The sequence below is a fragment of the Plectropomus leopardus genome, chromosome 1, assembly GCF_008729295.1.
Source record: "Plectropomus leopardus isolate mb chromosome 1, YSFRI_Pleo_2.0, whole genome shotgun sequence".
Lineage (NCBI taxonomy): Eukaryota > Metazoa > Chordata > Actinopteri > Perciformes > Serranidae > Plectropomus > Plectropomus leopardus.
This window is the reverse complement of record NC_056463.1, coordinates 16,567,638-16,588,948: the sequence shown is the minus strand read 5'-3', so window position 1 is coordinate 16,588,948 and position 21,311 is coordinate 16,567,638. Positions and strand designations below refer to the sequence as shown.

Genomic DNA, 21,311 nt, shown 5'->3' with positions numbered 1-21,311 from the left:
GCAGGTTTGTTGATTATAGTTTGTAAACACATTGCCAGTAAAAGTAAATGCCAACCCCAGATTTGCTCTCCTTTAGCATTTTGTCTATATTTTGTATATATTTTGTCTTTATTTTTTGTCTATATTTGCATTATTACAGCACTGTGTTTCTTGGATACCTGCTGCTTACAGTCTGGCACCCTGTCGCCACTTTTTTATAAAGCTCCGACCTCACCTGAGTGCTGTGGGGGTACACACCCATAAACTACCTGAACACTGAAAATAAGATGAAAATAAACTCTACATCACATACACATACATGTTTATATTATATGCAAGTACATATGTATTATGTATACATTATTTGATTTTAAAGGAAAATCCTGCATAGTATATCTTTACGTAAACCATTTAAACCCCCCATTGGGTCCATGTGTCATAGAAGAAATGAGGAATTGTCACAAAGCTAAAAAACTGAAAACTAAGCATATAACGATAATGTCACAGACACAAAACTGTGATATCACATTACCTTTAGTGCTAACTTCACAGGTATTAGCCCTAATTTTAGGAATTATGTGTGACTGCGTGTTTTTCTTCTCTGTTTTATCTTCAGAGCCAACGGATGTTACAACAGGCGTAGTCGGAGCTAAACCCAGTCACATAAGTGTCAGGAAGCAGCAAAAGGAGGGCAGGAAAGTTGACATCCACCTTAAACCCCGTGCCCTGCACACGCACTCCGCCCATGAACGCCCACACTCCCTGGCTGACTTTAAGATGTACAAAGACACCAAAGTTCTGGTGGCAAAGTTCCTGGAGCATTCGAGCTGCAGTCTACCTCCTGAAGTCCAGCAGGTTGTCAACAACATCAAGTGTGTTATCAAGTCAGATGAGAAACACATGGAGGAGGCAATTTTTAGTGCCAATGTCATAGATCAGGTAACCAAATTAGATAATGTGTGCATAATGTCCAGTGGTAGTTTACTGCAAACCAGCAGTTTGTTGGCAGGTTTCTGGTTTTATTGGTGAGCAACCATAGCCATAGAGCCATAGAGCCATAGAGTGCTCCAGGGGGGACATTTATTTGGATGCCAAAATAAAAATTAGTTAAAGCATAGCCCTGGTTCCTGCATCAAAAGCCTATGGGATTTTTCCATTGGATTTTGGATATTTGCGGAAGATAATCTCTGTGGTGATACTCACACATTTTGTTCTGCAACTTAATCTTCACAAATGATTACCACTTTTAGGATTTTTGAAGCCTAAATGAAATAAGCATGCAAAAGTAAAAAAGCTAACCCCATGGTCACATCCCTACCACAACAAGGCTTTAAAGCTGTGTTTGGCTGAACGTTCTCTAATTTAGCCACTTTTTAGCAACCACCTTTTTAAAGACACATTAAAGACACACAAAGCTTCAGAATTCATGAGCAGGGTAATTATTGACATATTTTATAGCATAGAACAAAACTTGAAAGTCTTTAAAACTTGTGTTTACCACAGACCTTGTTTAAGACATCTAACCAAAACCCCATTATAAAAACCCCTTTGGCTTCGAGATGAGGGAACCGGGAGAGCTGAAATGCTAACTTGGGCTTAAGGACTCACTCTGCAGACAGTACAAATAATGCATGTAGCTACGGTGACGTTACCCATTCGTTTGTGGAGTCTTGTTTTAAAGTCTATGCGTTTTAGCAGTCACCATATTGTTTTTTCAGAGCCAGAAGTGACCATATTTGGGCGAAAGGCTGGGGCTTTAAAGGAACGAGGAGTGGATCTGACTAAGAAGCTTAGGACAGAACTTCTTTTCTGCAATGATCCAAAATACAATGAAAAAATCCCATAGGCTTTTTGACAAGGGAGCCAGGGCAACATTAGCTTCCAGGTTAGCCTACAGAAAAACGTCATCGCTGGGGCACTCTTTTACACACCAGCAAGCAAACCTGCTATGGATGAAAATGGATGGTTCAAGCACAAGATTGATGTGTGAAACAGACAACTAGCAGCATGTTTCTCTTTTTCATTCGTGTCTATTTTTTGTTGCACAGGTGATGACCCAGCGCATCATGGGCAGTCCCAGGAAGCGTGGCCACGAGGATCTTCACCTTCAGAGCTGCGGTGCTTTGAGTTCGTCCCCTTCCATGCGCCGTCCAAAACACCTCCCACAAACAACCAGCGCCTCCACCAACCCACTGGACTCCCCCTCCTCTGAACAAAGCCTTGAGTGCAAAGAAACTATTCTCTGACCACTCTCACAACAAGGACTCGGGTCAAAACTCTGAGGGCATTTCAGCGCGCAGGTGTTGCAGCCACGCTGTGCTGTGCAGCAGATGTCTGTAGAGTTATGAATAACTCTTCTAGCATTGAAGGATCATTTATTTTCACAGTGTGACTGCAGCACAGGCGGACTGAAATGGCCTCATACTGTATCTCCTAGTGCCCTGTGAGACCGTGCCAAGTCATCAGCAGAAATGGTAGCAAACTCAGACTGAGCCTGCCAGTGTCTGTAGTGGCTTCTTTCTCATCAGAAAAACAAAAGAATGTTTCTCCCTCAGGGGATCTTTTCTACTGAGTTTCATCTCTGAAAAAAGGAACAAACAAACAGCTGGTAAGTTTGGATCTGTGACTCAAAGACAAAGGAGATTGTGTTATCAGTATTCCTCTTGTCCTCATAAGAAACAGGAAGAAATATGTTTGTATTAAACTGTGAACTGAATGGACTGGGCATTACTAGCCATTGTTTGCAGACTTTGTGGAACTGTTACTGATAGGGTGATGGTGAATATTTCGTGGTGCCGCTGGTTCAAGAACATCACAGATGTGGATTATTTAACTTACCTCATTGTGTTACAATTCTTATCAGTGTTACAATAAAATATGAGTTTGTATCTCGTGGTTTGTGTTCTCATTTCAGTGAAAGTTTATGTTTTATGTGTCATTTAGCATTTTGTACTTATGCCTGTCCCAAACAGATACAAATCTGGCCAAAAAACACTAGAAAACACAATAGCCATGCCATAAATATAAATTTGGTAAAGCTAAGTATATGTGTTTTTTAAATTCAAGTTTGTGATGATGTTGTAGTGTTGTTTAAAACGTGGAATGTTTGAAACCCTTTAAAACCTGCTTTAAGGTGCCTTTAACAAGTACTGAAACCTTTGAACCCTGAGCAAATTGGCAAATCGCAGCTTGGTAAGAAGTGTTCCACTAATTGCAAGAAATTAGTAGATTTAGAAAATTATTTCTAGAAAGCTAGGGAAAAATAATAATATTTATAATTATCATAATGATATATGTGAAATTGTGTGACAGAATAATTATGATTTTTAAGGTTTTTTTCCCCAGGTTATTTCCTTGTTTGTTTATTTTTTTTTCATATTAATTTTAAAAAATAATTTTTAGGTGGTTTTCTTATACTTTTTCGTAAGATCTTGCTAATTGTTGAGTCATTTGTTCTTTCGTTGCTCATTGCCTTCTTTCCATGTTTTTGAAAAAAAGCAAGCTTATTTGCTCAGGTTTCAAATGGTTAAACATCCAGTGATGTTTCTTTGTCAGTGTTGCTAAGAGTGTACTAATCAGACAGGAGATCCACACACTGCTGCTTCCAGTCATTTTAATTATGCAACATTTCGACTAACAGAGATCTTCGTCAGGCTTTGTCAAATCGCCATCACAAAGCAGAGCAAGCCATATATGGACATAAACACATTCATCTCTCAGGTGATTGTGATCTGCAGTGTGCTGGTCTCCTGTCTGATTCTTGCCATAGTTTAACTTTTGTGCTCCAGCATGTATAAAAGATATTATTACATATAAATATTACCATATTTTTGGATGTGCATTCCCTGCAATATGCTTGTTCAAGAGTCTCCTTTTGACCACTGCTTAATGCTAAGCCAGCTTTCAGATCGTTGTGATTCTTCAGACTTTTCCCCTTGCAGAATTACATACATTTGTAATGCTTATGACTGAAGCACTGGCATTTTTTACAGCAGATAGATCAAAGTTACTAGGGCAAAATGAGTCACAGTAGGATGAAAAAGTATTTAAATCATTACCCTCTGGCCACCCACAAAAACATTTGTAGATCTAAGGACGGTCATGATGAAGACATTAAAAAACAAACAAACTAACAAAAACCAGAAATCGGACTGCAAGTAATCTTTGAGTAAATTACATAAAATTGCATGGAGACAGGCTTAGGTTTAAACTTAGATGACAAGTCCCACAAAAATTGCTTCCTCATGCTGCTTTTCCATCTACAGTGGCATGTTTGTTTGTATTTTAATGTCTTCATCATGACCGTCCTTAGATCTACAAATGTTTTAATGTTTTGCCTTGAGCCTTCATGAGTGGCTGTGGGAAGATGCATGACCCTCCTTCCACCATCATAAACATATTTCACAGTTCTTGACTATGATAAATGGTGTGATTTTTCTTTCACACCCACCTACTAGTCTGGGGGGTTCTGATGGTATTTAAAATAAATACAAAATACAACCATTTGAAGTTTAATGTGCGTCCCCTAAGCCAAATCAAGAAACATGACTCCCTCCGCAGTTCTTGAAAAAATATTTGAAGTGCCTCCCCTGTTTTGCCCCCCCCCCCCCCCCCATAGATAACAAACAGTCCCTAATTATATTGATTTGAGATACTGATGAAGCAATGCATTTGAGGCTCTCCCCCAAGACCAACATGCAACACTTGCTTGATATAAAAAATCTGGACCCTTATGTCATTATAACTGTAAAGGTCCCTTCAGTAAGCCATGTGCTTCCGGTCTTTGGGCACTGTCATGATTTCATACAGAAATATTGTTAGCCATGTGAGCGATGACTTTCGTCCATCACAAGTGTAGATCTTAAGCTCAAATACACCGAGCAAATTTCCAAATCATCATAACATAATATACGTACACATCCGTATATTTTATATTTATACTGTGTAACATGCCATGCATTTTCCTACTGTGCAAAATTTTACCACTTAATGTGCAATAACATTTATAGGCTATAATTTTATTATAAATATTCAGCACACCGTGTGTATTTCAGTTATCCTGTGCAACTATCAATCATGAACATGCAGTTTCTGTATAAGAAAAAGGTGTATATTATTTACATTATTTTATTTGTATGTTATTTGATCCAATTTGTCTTTTGTAATATTTCATCCCTTGTTTGCACTCGAATCTCCTTTTCTGCATTTTTCTCTTCCCCTGACTCTTGAGTTGCTGTATCGTGTCTCATTTAATCTTGTCCAATAAACGCTCAATTTGGGCTTTTATTTTTAAATTCATTTCCGAGAACGGAAGTTGGGCAGACGGATTGCCGCTAGCTTCTCTCTCAGCGCAGTTTGCTGTCCGCGAAAGGTGGAGAGTGCGATACAAAGCATGAGTCCTCAGTGTTGGTTAGGATTTTGTTAGTTATTTTACAAGGATTACATCCGTCCTCCGCAAGAAAAGACGACACTTTTCTGTCTGACGGTCGTGAGTTGTGCTCGCGCATTTTCCGTTGGGGCTAGCTAGTGCGAAGTGGTTAGCTGGACAGCGTCAGTAGGAGCTAACATTTACGTCAGGTCGGTATCGAAAATCATCAGTGGTATTTGTTTTACAGCGATTTTATGATTAAAAGAGCTCCAAACGTGAGTATATGCAGACCTGCAGAGCTTGTCAGATGACCATGAGAAGAAAATAGCTGAATGCTAATGTTAATAGAGCTAGCTGTGTGATGTGTGTGTGCGCTCCTGACTGCCACGGTGCCGTGTAGCTGTCCACGTCTAGTCTCTCGTCTGCTGTGTTTAACGTTGCCAGCTGAGCTAGGCCACGTCCCTGCGGGCGTATTCATCAACTGACATTGGACGAGTTGCAGAGAAGATGCCTTGTGTGCGAAAGGAGGAAGGAGAGTAAAAGATCGGTAGAAATGTGAAAAGTCTTGCACATTCATGACTGTCTGCGTGTGTAACTGTAGTGTTTGCTTTCCCGAGCGGTTGCCGCATATCCACGGCATGTCACGTAGACGGATGTGTTTTACAGCGGGAGACTTGTCTCACTGAGCTTTGTAGGTTGCGGTAACAACCTGAAATAACGTTACACTTTGTTTTTGAAATGGTTGGGTTTGGTGCAAACCGACGGGGTGGCCGCCTCCCGTCCTTCATCCTCATCTTCTTGATGGTGATCATCGCCATACTGTCTTTCAACTACTGGGCAATGTCCAGCAAGCACAACCGCTTGTTGGACGAGCTGGTGGAGGTGCAGTCGCAGGTGAAGCGCACGGACGCGGCGCGGAGTCGGCTGGAGAAGCGGAACTCGGAGCTGATGGTGCAGGTGGACACGCACAGGAAGCAGATCGACCAGAAGGATGGAGACTACAGCGTCCTGGAGAGCAAGCTGCAGGCCCGGGAGGCGCTCATCAAAAAGTGCAATGATGAAAAGGTACAGTTGCAATGTCTGATCCCAACCCAGTTTTTTTTTAAATTGTATTTACTGATATCTAGCATTTGGAGAGATGATCAAAGGCAGTGGTGAAAGATATATGCAGTTCCTTTTAGTGCTTAAAGTACTAAAAGTAAATTAACCTCATGCAGAAAAATCGATAAAGCACCCCCCCAAAAACAACTTAAAATATAGAAAAACAGAAAGAAATATAGAAGAAAAATAAAGAATTAAGTTTAATTCTATATTTTGACATTGTTAGATAAAATTGTGATGTGGCAGGTAATTTTCTGACCTACAACCATTATATTATGTTTAAATATTTTTGTTACTTTTATCATTATACACAAGTATTTGCATGTTTTTATATTTTTATTTTTATTTTTTTGTCTTGGACAGTGTAGTGATTTGATTTGTAGTATTTGCCTTGTCTTAGTCCTTTTTTGGTTTTGATCGTTTCTATCTTACATGCTACTTACTCTTTTGTCATCTCTATTGGATTGACCAAATATTACTGTCTTTTCTATCTGTTCTATTTAAAAAAACAACAACATGACGTGTGTGTGTTTGTGTGTGTGTGTGTGTGTGTGTGTGTGTGTATGTACCAAAAGTTGGCACAATTCATTTTCTGGCAGTTGGCTCATTGGTTAATCAACCAATAGTTTCAAATGAACTTGTATAAACAGTTTGGTTTATTATTATTATTTACAAAGCATATTTTATAAACAGTCCATATGATTTTTACGGAAAAATCTTTAATTTGTGTGAAGTAACAAATGAGTAAAACTGTCCGATGAATATTACAATACTTCCCTCTGAAATGAAGTTGAGTATAAGTATAAAGTGGCTTGAAAAAGAAAATACTCAAATACAAGCACCTCAAATTTGTACTTAGGTGCAGTACTTGAGTAAAAGTTATGTTCCACCACTGATCAAAGGGTACATGCATGCACATAGAAACAAGTGACTAAAGTTTTCACAGAGTGGGAAAAGTCCTCCGACTAAGCCAACTTAGCTGACAGTAACAACATTATTATATTAGTTTACTTGTTGTTTTTTTTTAGACTCAGTACCTCTTTATCATTGGTATGTCTATATGTTTGGGTATGTTAATGCTCTCGTTCAATATTTAAAAAAGGGGTGGGTGGCATATCCATTGAATGAGCAAATAGTAATAGGGATATGAAGACAAAGAAGGCTCCTTGTTCATTTTACCTAGCTAGTCAGGTACACTGAGATAAAGACACTTTTTCCTATGGTATTATGCAACGATATAACAACCAAAACCATCACATCATATCTACATTATACTGCTGTGATCTCCCCACTTTATATCAGATGGACCATGCACATGAAAACTTTGGTAACTCACAGTGGACTGAGATAGGCTTTCAGCTATCTACTTAAAAAAGGAAAAGTGATGGAGTCATTATGAAGAGGGCGATTTGTCTTAAGAAGTCTATGGTACCAAGTGGCAGATGATACATGGACTCGTCTTTGACTGGGAGCTCATTCACCCACCTCAGAACCTGCTCCACATCATAGTTGGTTTTTTTTTATTTATCACAGCTCATGCTCTCTGTTTTGATATCCATCCCTTTAGGTTTTGTGAAGAAAAAGGTATAATGGAGTTCCACTGTGACTATGCCCCTAGGCCACTTATAATGCATTGAAGTTTGGCGTGTCTGTATGCTCCACAAGGCTGTTCCCCACCTCTTGCTCTGTGCAGTGGCCCAGCCAGCAATTCACTGTGTTTTGTGTCCCAGCAGCCTCTGAACATTAGTGGGTGTCCAGCTGCCCTGGGAGACAATTAGACAACAGATGGTGGGGGAGGTTTTCCTGTAATTTGCATTCTGCCTGACATGCTTGTTCCTCTTGGACAGGCATACATTTGTTGAACTTATGGTTATTCTGTTTGGTGGAGCATCATCTTCAACCACTGCTGGTTTGCAAAGTCCTTCTATAGATCTAAACTAGCACACATTAGACATAATTTTACCTAGAAGCAGGAGATGACTTGATGCCTGTGTCATAGATGATGCACACCCTTATTTTGAAAAGGTTAGATTTTGAATAGGCAAATTTGTTACTACCCATTGATAATTAGTATACTTAGGGTAAAAAGTTTTAAAGGAATTTAATTAATCAATCTATAAATAAGGCCTTAATTGGTATTAATATGTCTTAAATTGATCTGTCAAAAGTCTAAAAAAAATGCTAAAAAATCAAATATTATTAATTGGGTTTTTTTTAATGATATTGTGTCGTAAAAGTTCAAGAAAATTGGTAATAATTAACTTTTAAATTATTTAGGGAATGCCCCTGGGATTACCATCATGGATATCAGGATAGAGAAACCAACAACACATGTATCATATCAATCATTTTGGTCCCTTAAAGGCAAACCATATGGGTAATTTTAGAATACTATATGTTTTCCATGTGTTCCACTTTAAAATGTTTTAGCATTTTAAGTAGATCACTCAGCATTTTAACTCAACCAAATACATTTATGTTATCACACAAACATTTGGACAAAATTGTTTGTAACCTTAAGGAATTGGTGTGGGTTCATGTTTTTTTGTTCTTTTAAATTTCCATGACTGTTAAATTCGTCTTAAGTTTAATTCTAAAGGGGCATTAAAAAGTCTTAGATTTAACTTGTCTTAAGCTGTAGGAACCCTGGGGTATATTACTTTTGCATATTTGCAAGAACTTTGCATGAATATGAGGAAGGCCAGGACAAACAAATTGGTGTATTGCTCAGCATGTGCTAACAAGAGCTGTCCCTTACGACAACACATCAGCCTTCCTCTTATCGTCTTGAGTGGCTACTTTGTGACCAGCAAGACAACACTGCTTATAATGGGCCACACATGCATATTATTATGGTTCTACGTGCTCAACTAACAATAATGGAAATTAAAAGCAGCCGGTGCTCACAGTGTTAAGACTGTCAATAGTGTTAACACCCATTTATATAAAAATAATCCTGGATGGACACATAAACAAGAGTCACTGGTCAGCCTAAAAAGGACGTTTTTCAAATGATTTCCCATTCTGAATCTTTTCTCCTGCCCACCATCATACACTGCGTTTATGAGCCAATCCTATTTTCTGCGGCCAAATCAAATCATAGCAAAACAATGGCCTTGTAACAGTTAGCCTTCTGTTTTGTTGCCCGTTCTGCTGGTTTATGTTTTTATTCCAAATGTCTCTTCAGCATTTATGACACTAAAATCCCTCTTGGCAGCTAAATTGTTTGACACTGTTACACTGTTTGTGTAAAAGATTAAACAATGCAGCCAAAGATTTTTAGTATTGTTAAACATTTACTAAACCAGGTATGTTCCACTGAGATTACAAAATCTAATTTTCAAGGGCGCCCTGGCCAATATAGCAGCAATTCAGTGAGAAGAGGAGGGAAGGGATCTAGCTAAAGATGAGGTTATATTTTTGTTGTTTAGGCGAATATAGATTCTTTATGTGAGGAGCTAAGAGGAGTCTAAGCACCCTTGCTTCTTAGTAGTAACGTCACTATCCGGCTCCGTTTCCATAATCAAGATCAGGGCAGGTGTTGAATAGCAGTTCTTCCACTCCTCTCTTTTGTCAACAGCCCAACCCTGTTTCAACAGAGATGCATGCTACATACAGTGAGAGGCCTGCAATGCAGAGAAAATAGGGACAGTAGAGTCTCAAAGTGCTTTCACACAGTACAGCATTTACAGTCTTATAAGGTACAACACTGAACCACGGCAGCATACAGTTCTTTATACAGTTTTTTGGTCGTGTTGTTTTCTGTACAGCCAGTATCAGCAGACTGCAGGGGCAAGTCATTAACCACATGTGAGGGTGTGACAGGATTAAGCTTTAGCCTTTACAACAGTTGACATTGATGCTGTATTTCCTGTCCAATCTTCCTTCACTGCCTTCTGTCTCAGGCGGTTATAACTTATTCAAGAACTCAAATAATCACAATGGGCATCCAAAGGTGTGGTGATTTTTTTGCGTTGAAATCTCCCAAAGCCCTTCTGCAGCATAATTCATTTAACCACTTACCACTGATATGCTCAGTATGTTACAAAGAATCATTATTTTGCAAAATATGGCTAAATGAGGGCTGTGGCTATGGCTTTGTTTTCTGTGACATTTACCCCATCAAAGCTCTGCAAGAAATTGTGTCAGTATTCTGACAGAAGTAATTTTTGTAAGTTAACAAGACTGTGTGACGTTTATGGTTGTTTTGATACTGTCTTCTTTAAAACTTGTAACCATTGTGAAATAAAAGTGTGGACATTGATATGCATTTTTAATACTCAAAAGATCAATTTTAGGCATCGCTTAATTGTCCATGTCCTTTTGCCTTCCTCCTTAATTTGCTTGCTTGCTCCCTTCAGTTTCTTAGGAATATTGTTTATTATAGAGCCTTGTGGCAGATTGCATTACAGTGTAGAGAAGAGGGTTTTCGGTTTCCTTGTGAGTAAAGTGCCGAAGAAAAATATCAAACCAGATATGTTTGAAGCTACCAACTTCTGTGCTGGTAATGTTTGCATGTTACAAAGGCAGCTGATGTGAGGTACTTTATTATTTTGGTCCCCTAATCATTAACATTAACATTATTGCTCAGCAGGAGATTGGCAGCAAAGCATGTGGTTAACATCTAATATCCCATAATACTGCGTTTGATAAGAAGGTGTGTATTGCCTTTGAGCAGTTACTACTCAAAATGTCAAAGTGGGTGCCACCTGAAGCTTAGTTATACACAATAACAAGACAAACCTGTTCACCCATGTCTTTTGTGTTAATGGAAGCACTATCTACCAATTGAAATAACCTGTTTCACATTTTAGTCTTCTGTGGCTTAGGAGAAAAACTCTGAGCAGGCTGTTGTTGAGCTGATTTAAGGTGTAGAAGACTTCAGATGTTTCTAGCTCTCATTTAGATGATAAGAGTCTGTAATTTTCTTAGCGAAGTCTGTTTAAAGAACTTTTTTCTCTCTTCTGTACAGATGAAGGTGCAGGGTGATGTCACAGCCCAAATGACAGAAATCCAGAGGCTGAAAGGTACGACTTTAACCCTGTCTGGCCAGCAGAGGGCACCCTTCAGCACTAAATCCCTCAATAGATTTGACACAAAGCCCCTTCAGGAAACATTACATTTCATGCACTGGACAACAACTAAACCTCCTTCAAATATTGCGTTTGTGTATGTGTGTTTCTGCCAACAGAACAGTTAAAGGAGCTGAAGCAGGAGTTCATGAAACAGGAAGAGCAGCTAAGAGAAGTGAAGAAAAATAGCACTACCTTGGAAAGAAAACTGGAGTATGAGAGGTACGTTAAATTCTTTAAAATTACTGTGATTCATATGGCCAAAATACTTTTGGCATAGACGAGGCGTGATACATGTGCCGCAGTATGCCAGCAGCAGGGTGCTTCCATCATAATCAACTGAAGCTGCAATGCTGACCACAGAAGTTGCACCAGTTCATTGTTTTGTTTGTTGTTGTTTTTTTGCGGCTGTTCTATTTTTTTTCCCCTTGCATAGCTACGCAGCCCTCCAACAGGTAAAATCTAGATAGAACTGAGTAATAATCTGTTTTAAAATGACTCAGATGAATACCTCACCACACCAGAGGCAATGTGATGCAGCAGAGCAAACTTTTTGGTGTTTTTTTAGTTAAACAGATCCAGTTAATTAAGTCAGTACAGTTAATATAGTCTGTGCGTTCAAATCCTGTGTTAACAACTGCATTATCACTTGGCAAAACTTAACCTTGCATCGATGATCTGTGACAGGATGTCTGAAGAGCTTCTCAAAATGTCAATTTGTGCTTCTCAAGTTATCCATTATTATGACAGCTATTGGTTTTTTAATGGAATATTCACCATTATCCGGTTATGTCATCATCTTAATTTCCTATTTCCTTGTCTCTTAATAAGGCTCATCTAATGTCAGTAATGATTCACTTAAAATGTATCTTCTGCATGCTTTCACAAACCAGCTTTATGGTGGAAAAAAATCACAGATTATGAGGGTGAGACTAACAAAGAATGTGTGTTCACTAGTCTGCAGTGTGGACGTCAGATTGCACAGCAGAGAGAGGAGTGTGAAGAAACAAAAAAGACCCTGGAGGAAGAAGCATCAAAGCTAAGACAGGTTAGTATCGATAAAATCTCCACAAACAAGCCAGTGATCATTCTTGTGACTCTTTAGTAAATGGTGAAAGGTTGTGACCCCTTGCCAGCTGGTAGACGTTCCATTTATTCAGCACTAAAGCATTTATTCATTACTCTTCAGATTTTTAACACAGTGTACTTACAGTAACAACTGAGCTCAGTTCATTCCCCTCTGCATCCCTATTCCTGTTAAAGCTCCCCTGTATATTCAACAGAGTTTCTTTGTCTCTCAATGTTCCACATGCTCCTTTTTCTAATTCACCTTTGATAATTTTTCAGAGTGTAATCGACAGCCAGAAGGGTGCAGCAGCAGGTAGACATGCAGAGGGAGCACCCGGTGTGGAGATGGCTGGAGAGCGCCATACAGTGGCCACTCACCGGCACGACAGCCCAGATTTAAAAGGTACAGAGGATATGACCATGTTAACCAAAGCTTACACTGTCTTGATTGCTCTTACTTATATAGTTATGCACATATGCACTTAACACAGTATGTGATTGCTGGAAGAAAATGCACCAGTTGTTATATAAATCCTTAAATAATTTAATTGATGTGGTTATTACGCTCTATTTGTGTTCTGTTTCAATGTGTAAAATAAACCTTCCCAACCACTACTGAAGTCACATTCTTTCTGCTCTGTTACAGAAGAGATGGGTAAACCTGGCAGTGATGCTGGCATGCCTGGTATTGAAGACAGTGAGGTGGGAAAAATCGACGATGTGCAATTTGGTAAGCAGTGGTCTTAAACCTTAAATAGCAATTGTTAGGTTGGCAAACCCAGTGAATAAATGAGTGACAAAAACTACGTAGAAAGTTTATTTACTGTATATTTACAGTGACTCATTTTAAGGGCGTATAGGCAGAGCAGGGTCAAATACAATAATATTAGACCATCGAGCTCATTTGCTGTCTTATGAGTTTGACCCTGAAATTTGTTTAGGGAACCACAAACAACCAAGAGTGTGAAAGGTATTTTCAGACTGTACAAACATCAAATTACTGGTTAAAAACCAACAGACTACAGATTTGACTCACAATAACACGCTGTGCACAGCGCTGAAGCAGGGTCCACTCCCCTGTATGTCATTTTATGCGACATCTGAAAAAAGAACTCTCCAAGCTTTCTGACTTTGCCGCTCCATATATCTACAGCCTTGAAGAAACCAGCCATCACTCAGAAGCACGATGAGGCCCCTGATGTGGTTGTGGGAGCTGGTGCTGGACCTGGAGTTGGGGCAGCTGATGGCCCTGGGGGCCAGGGTCTGTCTCTGGACCAGCCTCGGCTCCAGCAGGACAGAGTGGAGGGCCGAGCAGCAGGGGTTGCACCTCTAGGGATCATTAAACCGGCAGACAAACCAATCGTATTCGAAGAAGACAACAAGGCAGGTATCAAGGCAGACGAACTGGGAGAACAGCAAAGACAACTTCGAGGTACATAATTCACCACATAAATGTATTTGGTTTTAATTACAAAAATCCATCTTTTGAGCCTTTAGGCATGTGATAATTAATTACCTCTCTCCTTAAACTCAGCTTTACTGATTTACTTCTATTTTTATTCTATTTTCTAATTTTACTGACTGATTAGTCAAGTGAAGGCGCTTTTTTTCCTTTCTTGTGTAACAGCTGTCAAAACTTCAGGTGCTACATTAAAGGGATATTTCAGATTTTTTGAAGGGGTTATGCAGAATGTATCCACAGTTAGAGTATTAAAGCCACCAGACTCCAGTGACAACAAACGTAATTTTGACTGGTGTACCACTGCTGCAATCAGGTAGTTAGTCTGTGTTACTGTGTGACTTTGGTGAATCCAAACTAACCTTTTTTTCAAAATCACCCAATAACACAAACAAAATAACTGTTTGTGGCACCGCTAGATTATCAGATCCTGTGTTCAGCAATTTCAAGTCACTGTTTTTCTCAATGGAGTTGAAGGGAGTAGTATAACGACTTAATTTTCCAGTTGGAAATTTCTGTCTGACATTAAGGTAAAGCAGTAAAAATATTCTAAATACAGCAAACACTGAAACTGATATTGTTTTTTTTTTTTTTAGATGGGACTATGAATAACTACCTCATACAACTCCACTTTAAAAAATCTGAACTGTCCTTTTAAAGAATACAATGTAGGTTTACCACACTGCAATTCATGCATAAGTGGTTAAAAAACACTTGTTTGACCTTGATTGTGAAGTAGCTGTGTTAAAGTAGATGTCATCTCAGGAGCGTTAGTTGTAACTGGTGAGAAGGTAGTTTGCGAAGGCATAACAAAGAACATTTTGGGCCTTTGAAAATATTTTATTCATTTCATACATACAACAGAATCTAAGTCTCTTCCCTATTGTCAGCTCCTGATAATGTCAAGGGTGACAACGAACACTTGAAGGGGATTCCTCTGCCCCCCAACCCTGCCCAGGTGCCCAACCCCATCCAGCCTCACCACGCCAAAGACCAAGTTGCAGCAGAGCCAGTACACCACCGTCAAAGTGAGTTCCTACATGATACTTTAGAAAAGAGAAATACTGGAATTTTGCGAGGGTGTGGTTGGAGGTGTGTTTTTTATCAACTTGTTTATATGTGATTGATTTTGAAGGAGTGGGGAAAAATAATGTTAAACATGAAACAGTACAGTCACAGCTATTGTTTTTAGCTCTGCCTTTCGCTGCCTTTAGCTCTCTGTGATGTGTGTTAACGCTGAGAGTAAAATACAATTTGGTGTCATGATGCCATCTGTGTGAATTTTCACCATTGCTAATTGGTTACACCCCCACTTCTACATGACACATTTTCATGAAAGTCAGTTGAATGTAAGTCATGTCTGAATATGGCCAGGAGCATTATCAGGGAGGAGAGAGAGGGCTCAGTTGCAGAGGAGAGGAGACAAATGACACACACCTGGCTCCCAGATGATCCGTTCCTGCTGCCTGGCTTCTGCTCTGCTCTGCTGCCTTTTCTCCCTCCTCATCCTCTGTTTTCATAAGTTCTAGTCTTTCATCTCTTGTACACATCCACCTCACCCCCTGCAGCTCTGCTGCTTAAAACACTGACTGCATTCAGTTCACGTCTTCATGTTGTTTTTCTTCCCATCATCTGCCTCAGATTGCATTATACTTGCATTCTATTATGGCAAATTAGCACCCGACATCCACCAGATGTCTCGTTTTTGGCAGGGTGTGGTGTTTACTAGACACTTACAGCTCACACCGCCTGGCTCAGACAATCTCAAGTCCCACCCAGTCCTGTCGTGACCAACAGTGCCATCTGAAATCAGATAGGAAGGAACATAAACTGCTTCAGATGCCTTTGTGATTGAGATTGGCTGGCTATAATAGATCAGAAAACACGATTTGAGTTTAGTTTTTTTTATACATCGTACATTGTACAAACATCAGTTTTTCTGATTGGCAATTTTACAAACTAAAGTCATTTGGAATTGAGAAATGTTAATTAGAAGATTGTAAAATGTAATTTTCCCACCCTGATTGGATCATATCTGCAATATTCAGAAAAATACAATAACTAATTGCTTTTGGCTTTACACTTTATATATTTTAACACATACAAACTGTAGTTTTTGGCACATAGAACAATTGTTATACTTTTCCAACATTAAAAGTTGTTTGAAGGGAGACATTTGCACATCCAACTTGAGTCTTGAAAAAACGCTGCTTCTTGCTCAACATCAGAATTTATTGGTTATAATAAGATTTTGCTCTCTCTGGACCTTCGTAAAAAATATTTTACTATCAGAGTAAATACTCTTGACCAAACCGTTCGTATAAGCAATAAATTCTGATGTTGAGCAACAGCAGTATGCCAGATCCTTTTTCTTTACAAGACCCAACATTAAACATTAAGTCAAAATGACCATACCAAACAGCCATCTGTAGCTTTGGCTGCATTAAACATTTTAGAAGCACTTAAAATGCAATTCAATAAAGCAACAAACATACTGTATCTATGGCCATAAAGGCACAGTTCACCCCAGAACAAAAAATTAAAGCTTTTCTCTTGTAGTGCTAGATAGTCCAGATTTTTTGGTTCTGAGTTGCTGAGTGTTGGAGATATAAGTTGTAGAGATGTCTGACTTCTCTCAAATATAATAGAACAAGATGGCACTCAGCTTGTGGTGCTGAAATCACCAAAGAAACAGGTTTGAAAAACTGAACAGCAACGTCTCTTTCCAAAAATCATGGACAAGAGGCTCGTAAGGGGGACAGTACATCATGTAAACGTTAATGTCGCCCTCCTTGGCTAAGCTGTAAGATCAGCTAACTCAGTGGTGCTTAGTGAGCTAGCAGCAGATGCAAGGTTCCTTCTGCACAGTGATACAACCGTATCACAGCAGCACTTTGGTAGAAAGAAAATAATTCCTACATGAAACTGCCCACAACAAGGTATGTGGATTATCTTGAGAAAAAAAGACACTGGTTGTGAGTTTTTCAAATGTATTTTTTGATGCTTTGAGCATATATGCTGAGCGCCATTTAGTTCTATTATATTTGAGAGAAGGCAGACATCTCTTCAGCTGTTATCTTCGACACTTGGCACCACACAACAAAAGAAGCTAAGTTAATAAATAGCAATACTTGTAAGAGGAAAAACTGTCTCTTTCAAAACTACCCTTGAGTTGAATCAACAGGAGTCACAGTACTAACAAAAACTCAACATAAGATAGGATTTGCAGCAGGGCTTTTGTATTGGGTTGATTGGATTGCAAAGATGATTAAACCGGTAACTCAATTAGCGCTTCGTGCTCTCCAGACTTTAAACAGTCCCTCATTGCAAAGAGAACTCTATTTGTTTCCACTTGGCTCTTTGCTTTCAAGTCGATGATTGACTCTCCTTTACTCTCCAGAAACACTTGTCTTCTAATTACAGTCTGCCACTGTGTATCCATTCACCTCATCTTCCTTATCTCTTGTCATCTCCTTCATGCAATCACTTCATGCATTCATTATGCAGTATTTCACCCACTCCTCCCTGTCTTCCTACAACTGCCTCCGCTTCCCTCCCTTCCTGATGAGGCCCTTCTCTGCCTCCTGCAGGCCGGTTCTTTGATGAGAACGAGTCCCCAGTAGATCCGCAACACGGCTCTAAGCTGGCGGACTACAATGGGGATGATGGGAACGTGGGTGAGTATGAGGCCGACAAGCAGGCCGAGCTGGCCTACAATGAGGAAGAGGATGGTGATGGTGGGGAGGAAGACGTTCAAGGTGAGCCAGGCCGGGGGACTGGACTGCCTGTCCAGATGTGTATCCACCATTCCTCCCTTGCTCCTTCCCTCCACCCCTATCCTGCCGCCGCCCCCCCCCCCCCCCGCATTTGTCCCACCAGTTAGAGTAGCTCACAGTACCCTGAGTTTGGTCCTTGTATTCATCAGAAACTACAGATGTTTAACAAATTATGACCAAAACATGTTCGGGATCAAAGCAGGACTGCTGTGAGAGCAGTTCAGGATGAATTGTGTGAGCCGTTGTTTACTGTATAAGCACGGTAACAATCTTAGCATCCTATTCTCCCATGTATGGGGACCGGGGAACTTACGGTTCTGTGAGAGTAATTCAGTTACCATTTAGTATTTTCTCTCCTGCTTGTGCTTCCTTTTAGCTATACCACCTGTCTGTGCCCACCAAACATCTGACCCACATCTAGACCAGTAGATAAATATAGCTCACTGTGTTTGTGAATGTGTCTGTGTTCTCCTTGAAACATTGAAATGCATGTTTTTTTCCCTTTTTTTTTGTTATTGTTTCCTGACATGAATATTTGATTGCTTATTAGATTAAAGTTTAAATATTTGAGACACTGTAGCAACACTTCATTTGGCAAATACTATTTTTGTTTTGTGACTGTGATTTGTCATGTTTATGTTACATCTATGTTGAACTGTTTCGTTTGTGAACAGTCTGATTTTAATAAAAATCTAGGTTGTCCTTGTTAGTATAAATGACCAACAAGTTAGTGTGATCCTGGTTCCCTCAACAAAAAAACAGTGGTATTCTTCCATTGGATTTTGGATCATGGCAGAAAATAAGCTCTGTGGCAGATAAAGATTTATGATACTTACATGTTGTGGTCAGCAAGATAATCTTCACAAAAGAACACCACTTTAAGGATTTTTGAAGCCTAAATGCAATCGATAGAGGTAAAAAGCTAAGGTTAGGCCATTAACAAACTACACTACAAAGCTCTGTTGTCTTAGCCTGTTGTTGCAGTCACCTTGTATAAGACACATAAAAGCTGCATAGATCCCAAGCAGGGTATTAACTGGCATATTTTGTGACATAAAACAAAATGTGAAAGTCTCATAAGCTTGTGTTAACCACAGACCTTATTTCAGGCATCTAAAAAAAAAAAACATTAAAAAAAACTCCTTGACTTCAAGATGAGGGAACTGGAGGAAATGAAATGTTAACTCATTTCCGGGTTTTGGGATCCTTCCTGGGGCACTATATACTAGATTGGTGTAGGAAATGTTCCTCCCAAACTTGGATGTATCATCTCAATAAATTTATTTTAGATAAACACAGTTGCAAAATCAGGGAAACTGCGCAGAATACTGCTGTGGCTACTGCATTGTTTACAAAAGATGGATGTAAAAGCTAAAAGTCAGCACTTTAACTTGGAGTTATTGTTTCAGATCCAGTGTGCTGAATTATATCCAAAACAAAAATCCCGATACTTCCTAACTGCACTCTATGTGACCATTTTTTTATGGGTGTACACTGTAACAGTTTGGAATCAAGCCATTGATGTGATAAGACTGATGGAGAGGAAAATTGTGAAGATAGTTCATGAACCTTCTGCAAAAAATATCTTATCATGGAGTATGCTTACATCACTTCTCAAAGTGAATTGTCTATTATTTATTCTCTAATGTTTGTGTTGCTGTCTTTTCTTCCAGATGACGATGATCGGGACATGCAGGGAGACCGGGCTGTGGATTATGGGAAAAGACATCAAGCCATTGACATTCTTTGAACAGGAACTCAAACAGCCGTAACTCATTAAATACTTAGACCTTCCTCTACAACCGAGGTCTTTTCTTGAGAAAATAGATTGAACATCATGTTTAAGAATTTATTGGGTGCATCCTTGATGTCCTGGACTATTTTGACAAACAGACGTTGCAACTAATGAATTAATTCTGAATAACGTACCATAATACAAACAAAGAAAAACATCATGGCATTGTCCTGAGCTGCTGTTGTTTTGCTAATGGTTCTAAGTTATGGCAGTAGAGATGATGTACTGTAAACTGACTGTCGAGTTTTGTTTGATAACTGCCTCAGTTCATAACAGTGATCTGAATGAGCCCTGTTGACTCACAGGTAGAACTGTGTTTTGTTTTTGCTACTTTTTCTTTTCAGGTTGTTGTTTCTTGATATAAAACGTTTCATTTGAGATGTTTATGAAAGAGACTAACTTGGCATTCTGCCTTTCCTACATTATATGGGGACATTTACATGGAAGAACATTTTTTTTCGTTTACAGGAGTAGGAATGCATTGCCAATGCCAAGGACTTTGCTTATGGCCTATTAAATCAATTTCTTTTCTTTGTGACAGACACTCTAAAGTGTTCCTCATTCAGTTTTTTTTAATGATGCCATTGCATGCATTTGAAACATTTTATTAATAATCAAACTGAGCAAAATACTGATACTTAAGCAATACTTAGACCGATGTTAGTATCTCCACAGTGTGCAAAGATTAACCAAGCACATCTAGAACTGACATACTGTAAAAATGCTTCCATTAATGAGGTCTCTTGTACATAATGTAGTTGATGAACTGTTACCATTTGTACTGAGGAAACCTAATTCCTGACCTTTTAGGGAAATCAGTGAACATGAAATCAGTTCTGTTTGTGCAGCCAGGAAAATTTATTTCTCATGGAAAGGCACATTGAATGTAATTTAATTTTATTAAAGGTGATGCTTCATGTCATTTGTCAGTTGTGATAGTGCTTTAGAGTTACTTTAGATGTAGACATTATTAGTTTGTCATCAGTAGTACGTGAAATGGAGCACTCAGCAGCTTTTTAATGTTTGGGGACTGTTCTTTATTTATCAAAGGGAGGGGTGGGGGGGTTATTTTATTTATTTCTTTTTTTTAACCCTCCCTGTAGATATTTGTCCTTGAGCCTCTCTGAGTGGCTTGGGGAAAATGCATGACCCTCTCTCCACCATAAAGTAGTTGTTAGATATTGTAAATTTACCCTTAAATGTTTGAACATGAGAAGTTGAAGACAAAATCCTGGAGTTGGAAAGATAAGAGCTGTGGTTTTACACTCTCTTTGTGCATGTTGGTTAGGTAGTACAGTTTATTTGTGACAAAATTTTAAATGAAACATGGAATAAAATGATTTTGATAAATGTAACTATTTTAAACTGACATTGGATTATGTTTTTTTCTGACAGAGGCGTTTGTCCCACATAATGTGCTCAAGGACCACTGAAAATCCAAAGATCATTTCTGTTCTTACATTTTTTGGCTATGATAAAAGGTGTAATTTGGGCCATTTTAAAAGAAAAAAAATCCATGTTTTCTTGAAAAAAATCACCAGCTGGTTTAAAATTTGCACCATTTAACATAGCCAGATGGTTGGTCTATGATCGTGTACTGATGTAGACATATTTTGCTCTTTGCATCTTCCTGCTCCTCTTTGAATGTTTTTTTTTTTAATGTGCATAGTATTTTGTTTATTTTCATTGATTT

General features: G+C 39.0%; 2 protein-coding genes across 6 annotated transcripts in view; both read left to right on the top strand.

The window, feature by feature from the left end:
• Positions 1-2,442, top strand: part of fam189a1 (family with sequence similarity 189 member A1) — a 125,504-nt gene extending 123,062 nt beyond the window's left edge. For both annotated transcript variants that reach the window (XM_042488884.1, XM_042488893.1), the window contains 2 exons: positions 596-918; positions 2,028-2,442. In XM_042488884.1, coding sequence (XP_042344818.1) covers positions 596-918; positions 2,028-2,225 — 521 coding nt within the window. In that variant the 3' untranslated portion in view covers positions 2,226-2,442. The remainder of the gene's footprint in view (positions 1-595; positions 919-2,027) is intronic.
• Positions 2,443-5,303: 2,861 nt separating this feature from the next.
• golm2 (golgi membrane protein 2) lies at positions 5,304-20,667 on the top strand. Of its 4 annotated transcripts, none has more exons than XM_042494823.1 (10): positions 5,304-6,412; positions 11,421-11,475; positions 11,640-11,742; positions 12,478-12,568; positions 12,868-12,991; positions 13,238-13,318; positions 13,742-14,020; positions 14,938-15,075; positions 17,638-17,805; positions 19,497-20,667. In XM_042494823.1, the coding sequence occupies exons 1-10, from the start codon at positions 6,086-6,088 to the stop codon at positions 19,571-19,573; spliced, it is 1,443 nt and encodes a 480-aa protein (XP_042350757.1). In that variant the 5' UTR covers positions 5,304-6,085; the 3' UTR covers positions 19,574-20,667. The 4 variants fall into 4 exon arrangements, with proteins under 4 accessions (XP_042350757.1, XP_042349974.1, XP_042352264.1 ...); XM_042494040.1 differs by having other exon boundaries at positions 13,235-13,318; XM_042496330.1 differs by lacking the exon at positions 17,638-17,805.
• Positions 20,668-21,311: the final 644 nt, after the last annotated feature.

Excerpts from the sequence above, each read along its gene's own strand:
- golm2 (XM_042494040.1), top strand. The coding sequence starts at position 6,086 with ATGGTTGGGTTTGGTGCAAACCGACGGGGTGGCCGCCTCCCGTCCTTC. Across the intron at positions 11,743-12,477 it reads AGAAAACTGGAGTATGAGAG|TCTGCAGTGTGGACGTCAGA; the intron begins GTACGTTAAATT and ends TGTGTTCACTAG. Across the intron at positions 14,021-14,937 it reads ACAGCAAAGACAACTTCGAG|CTCCTGATAATGTCAAGGGT; the intron begins GTACATAATTCA and ends CCCTATTGTCAG.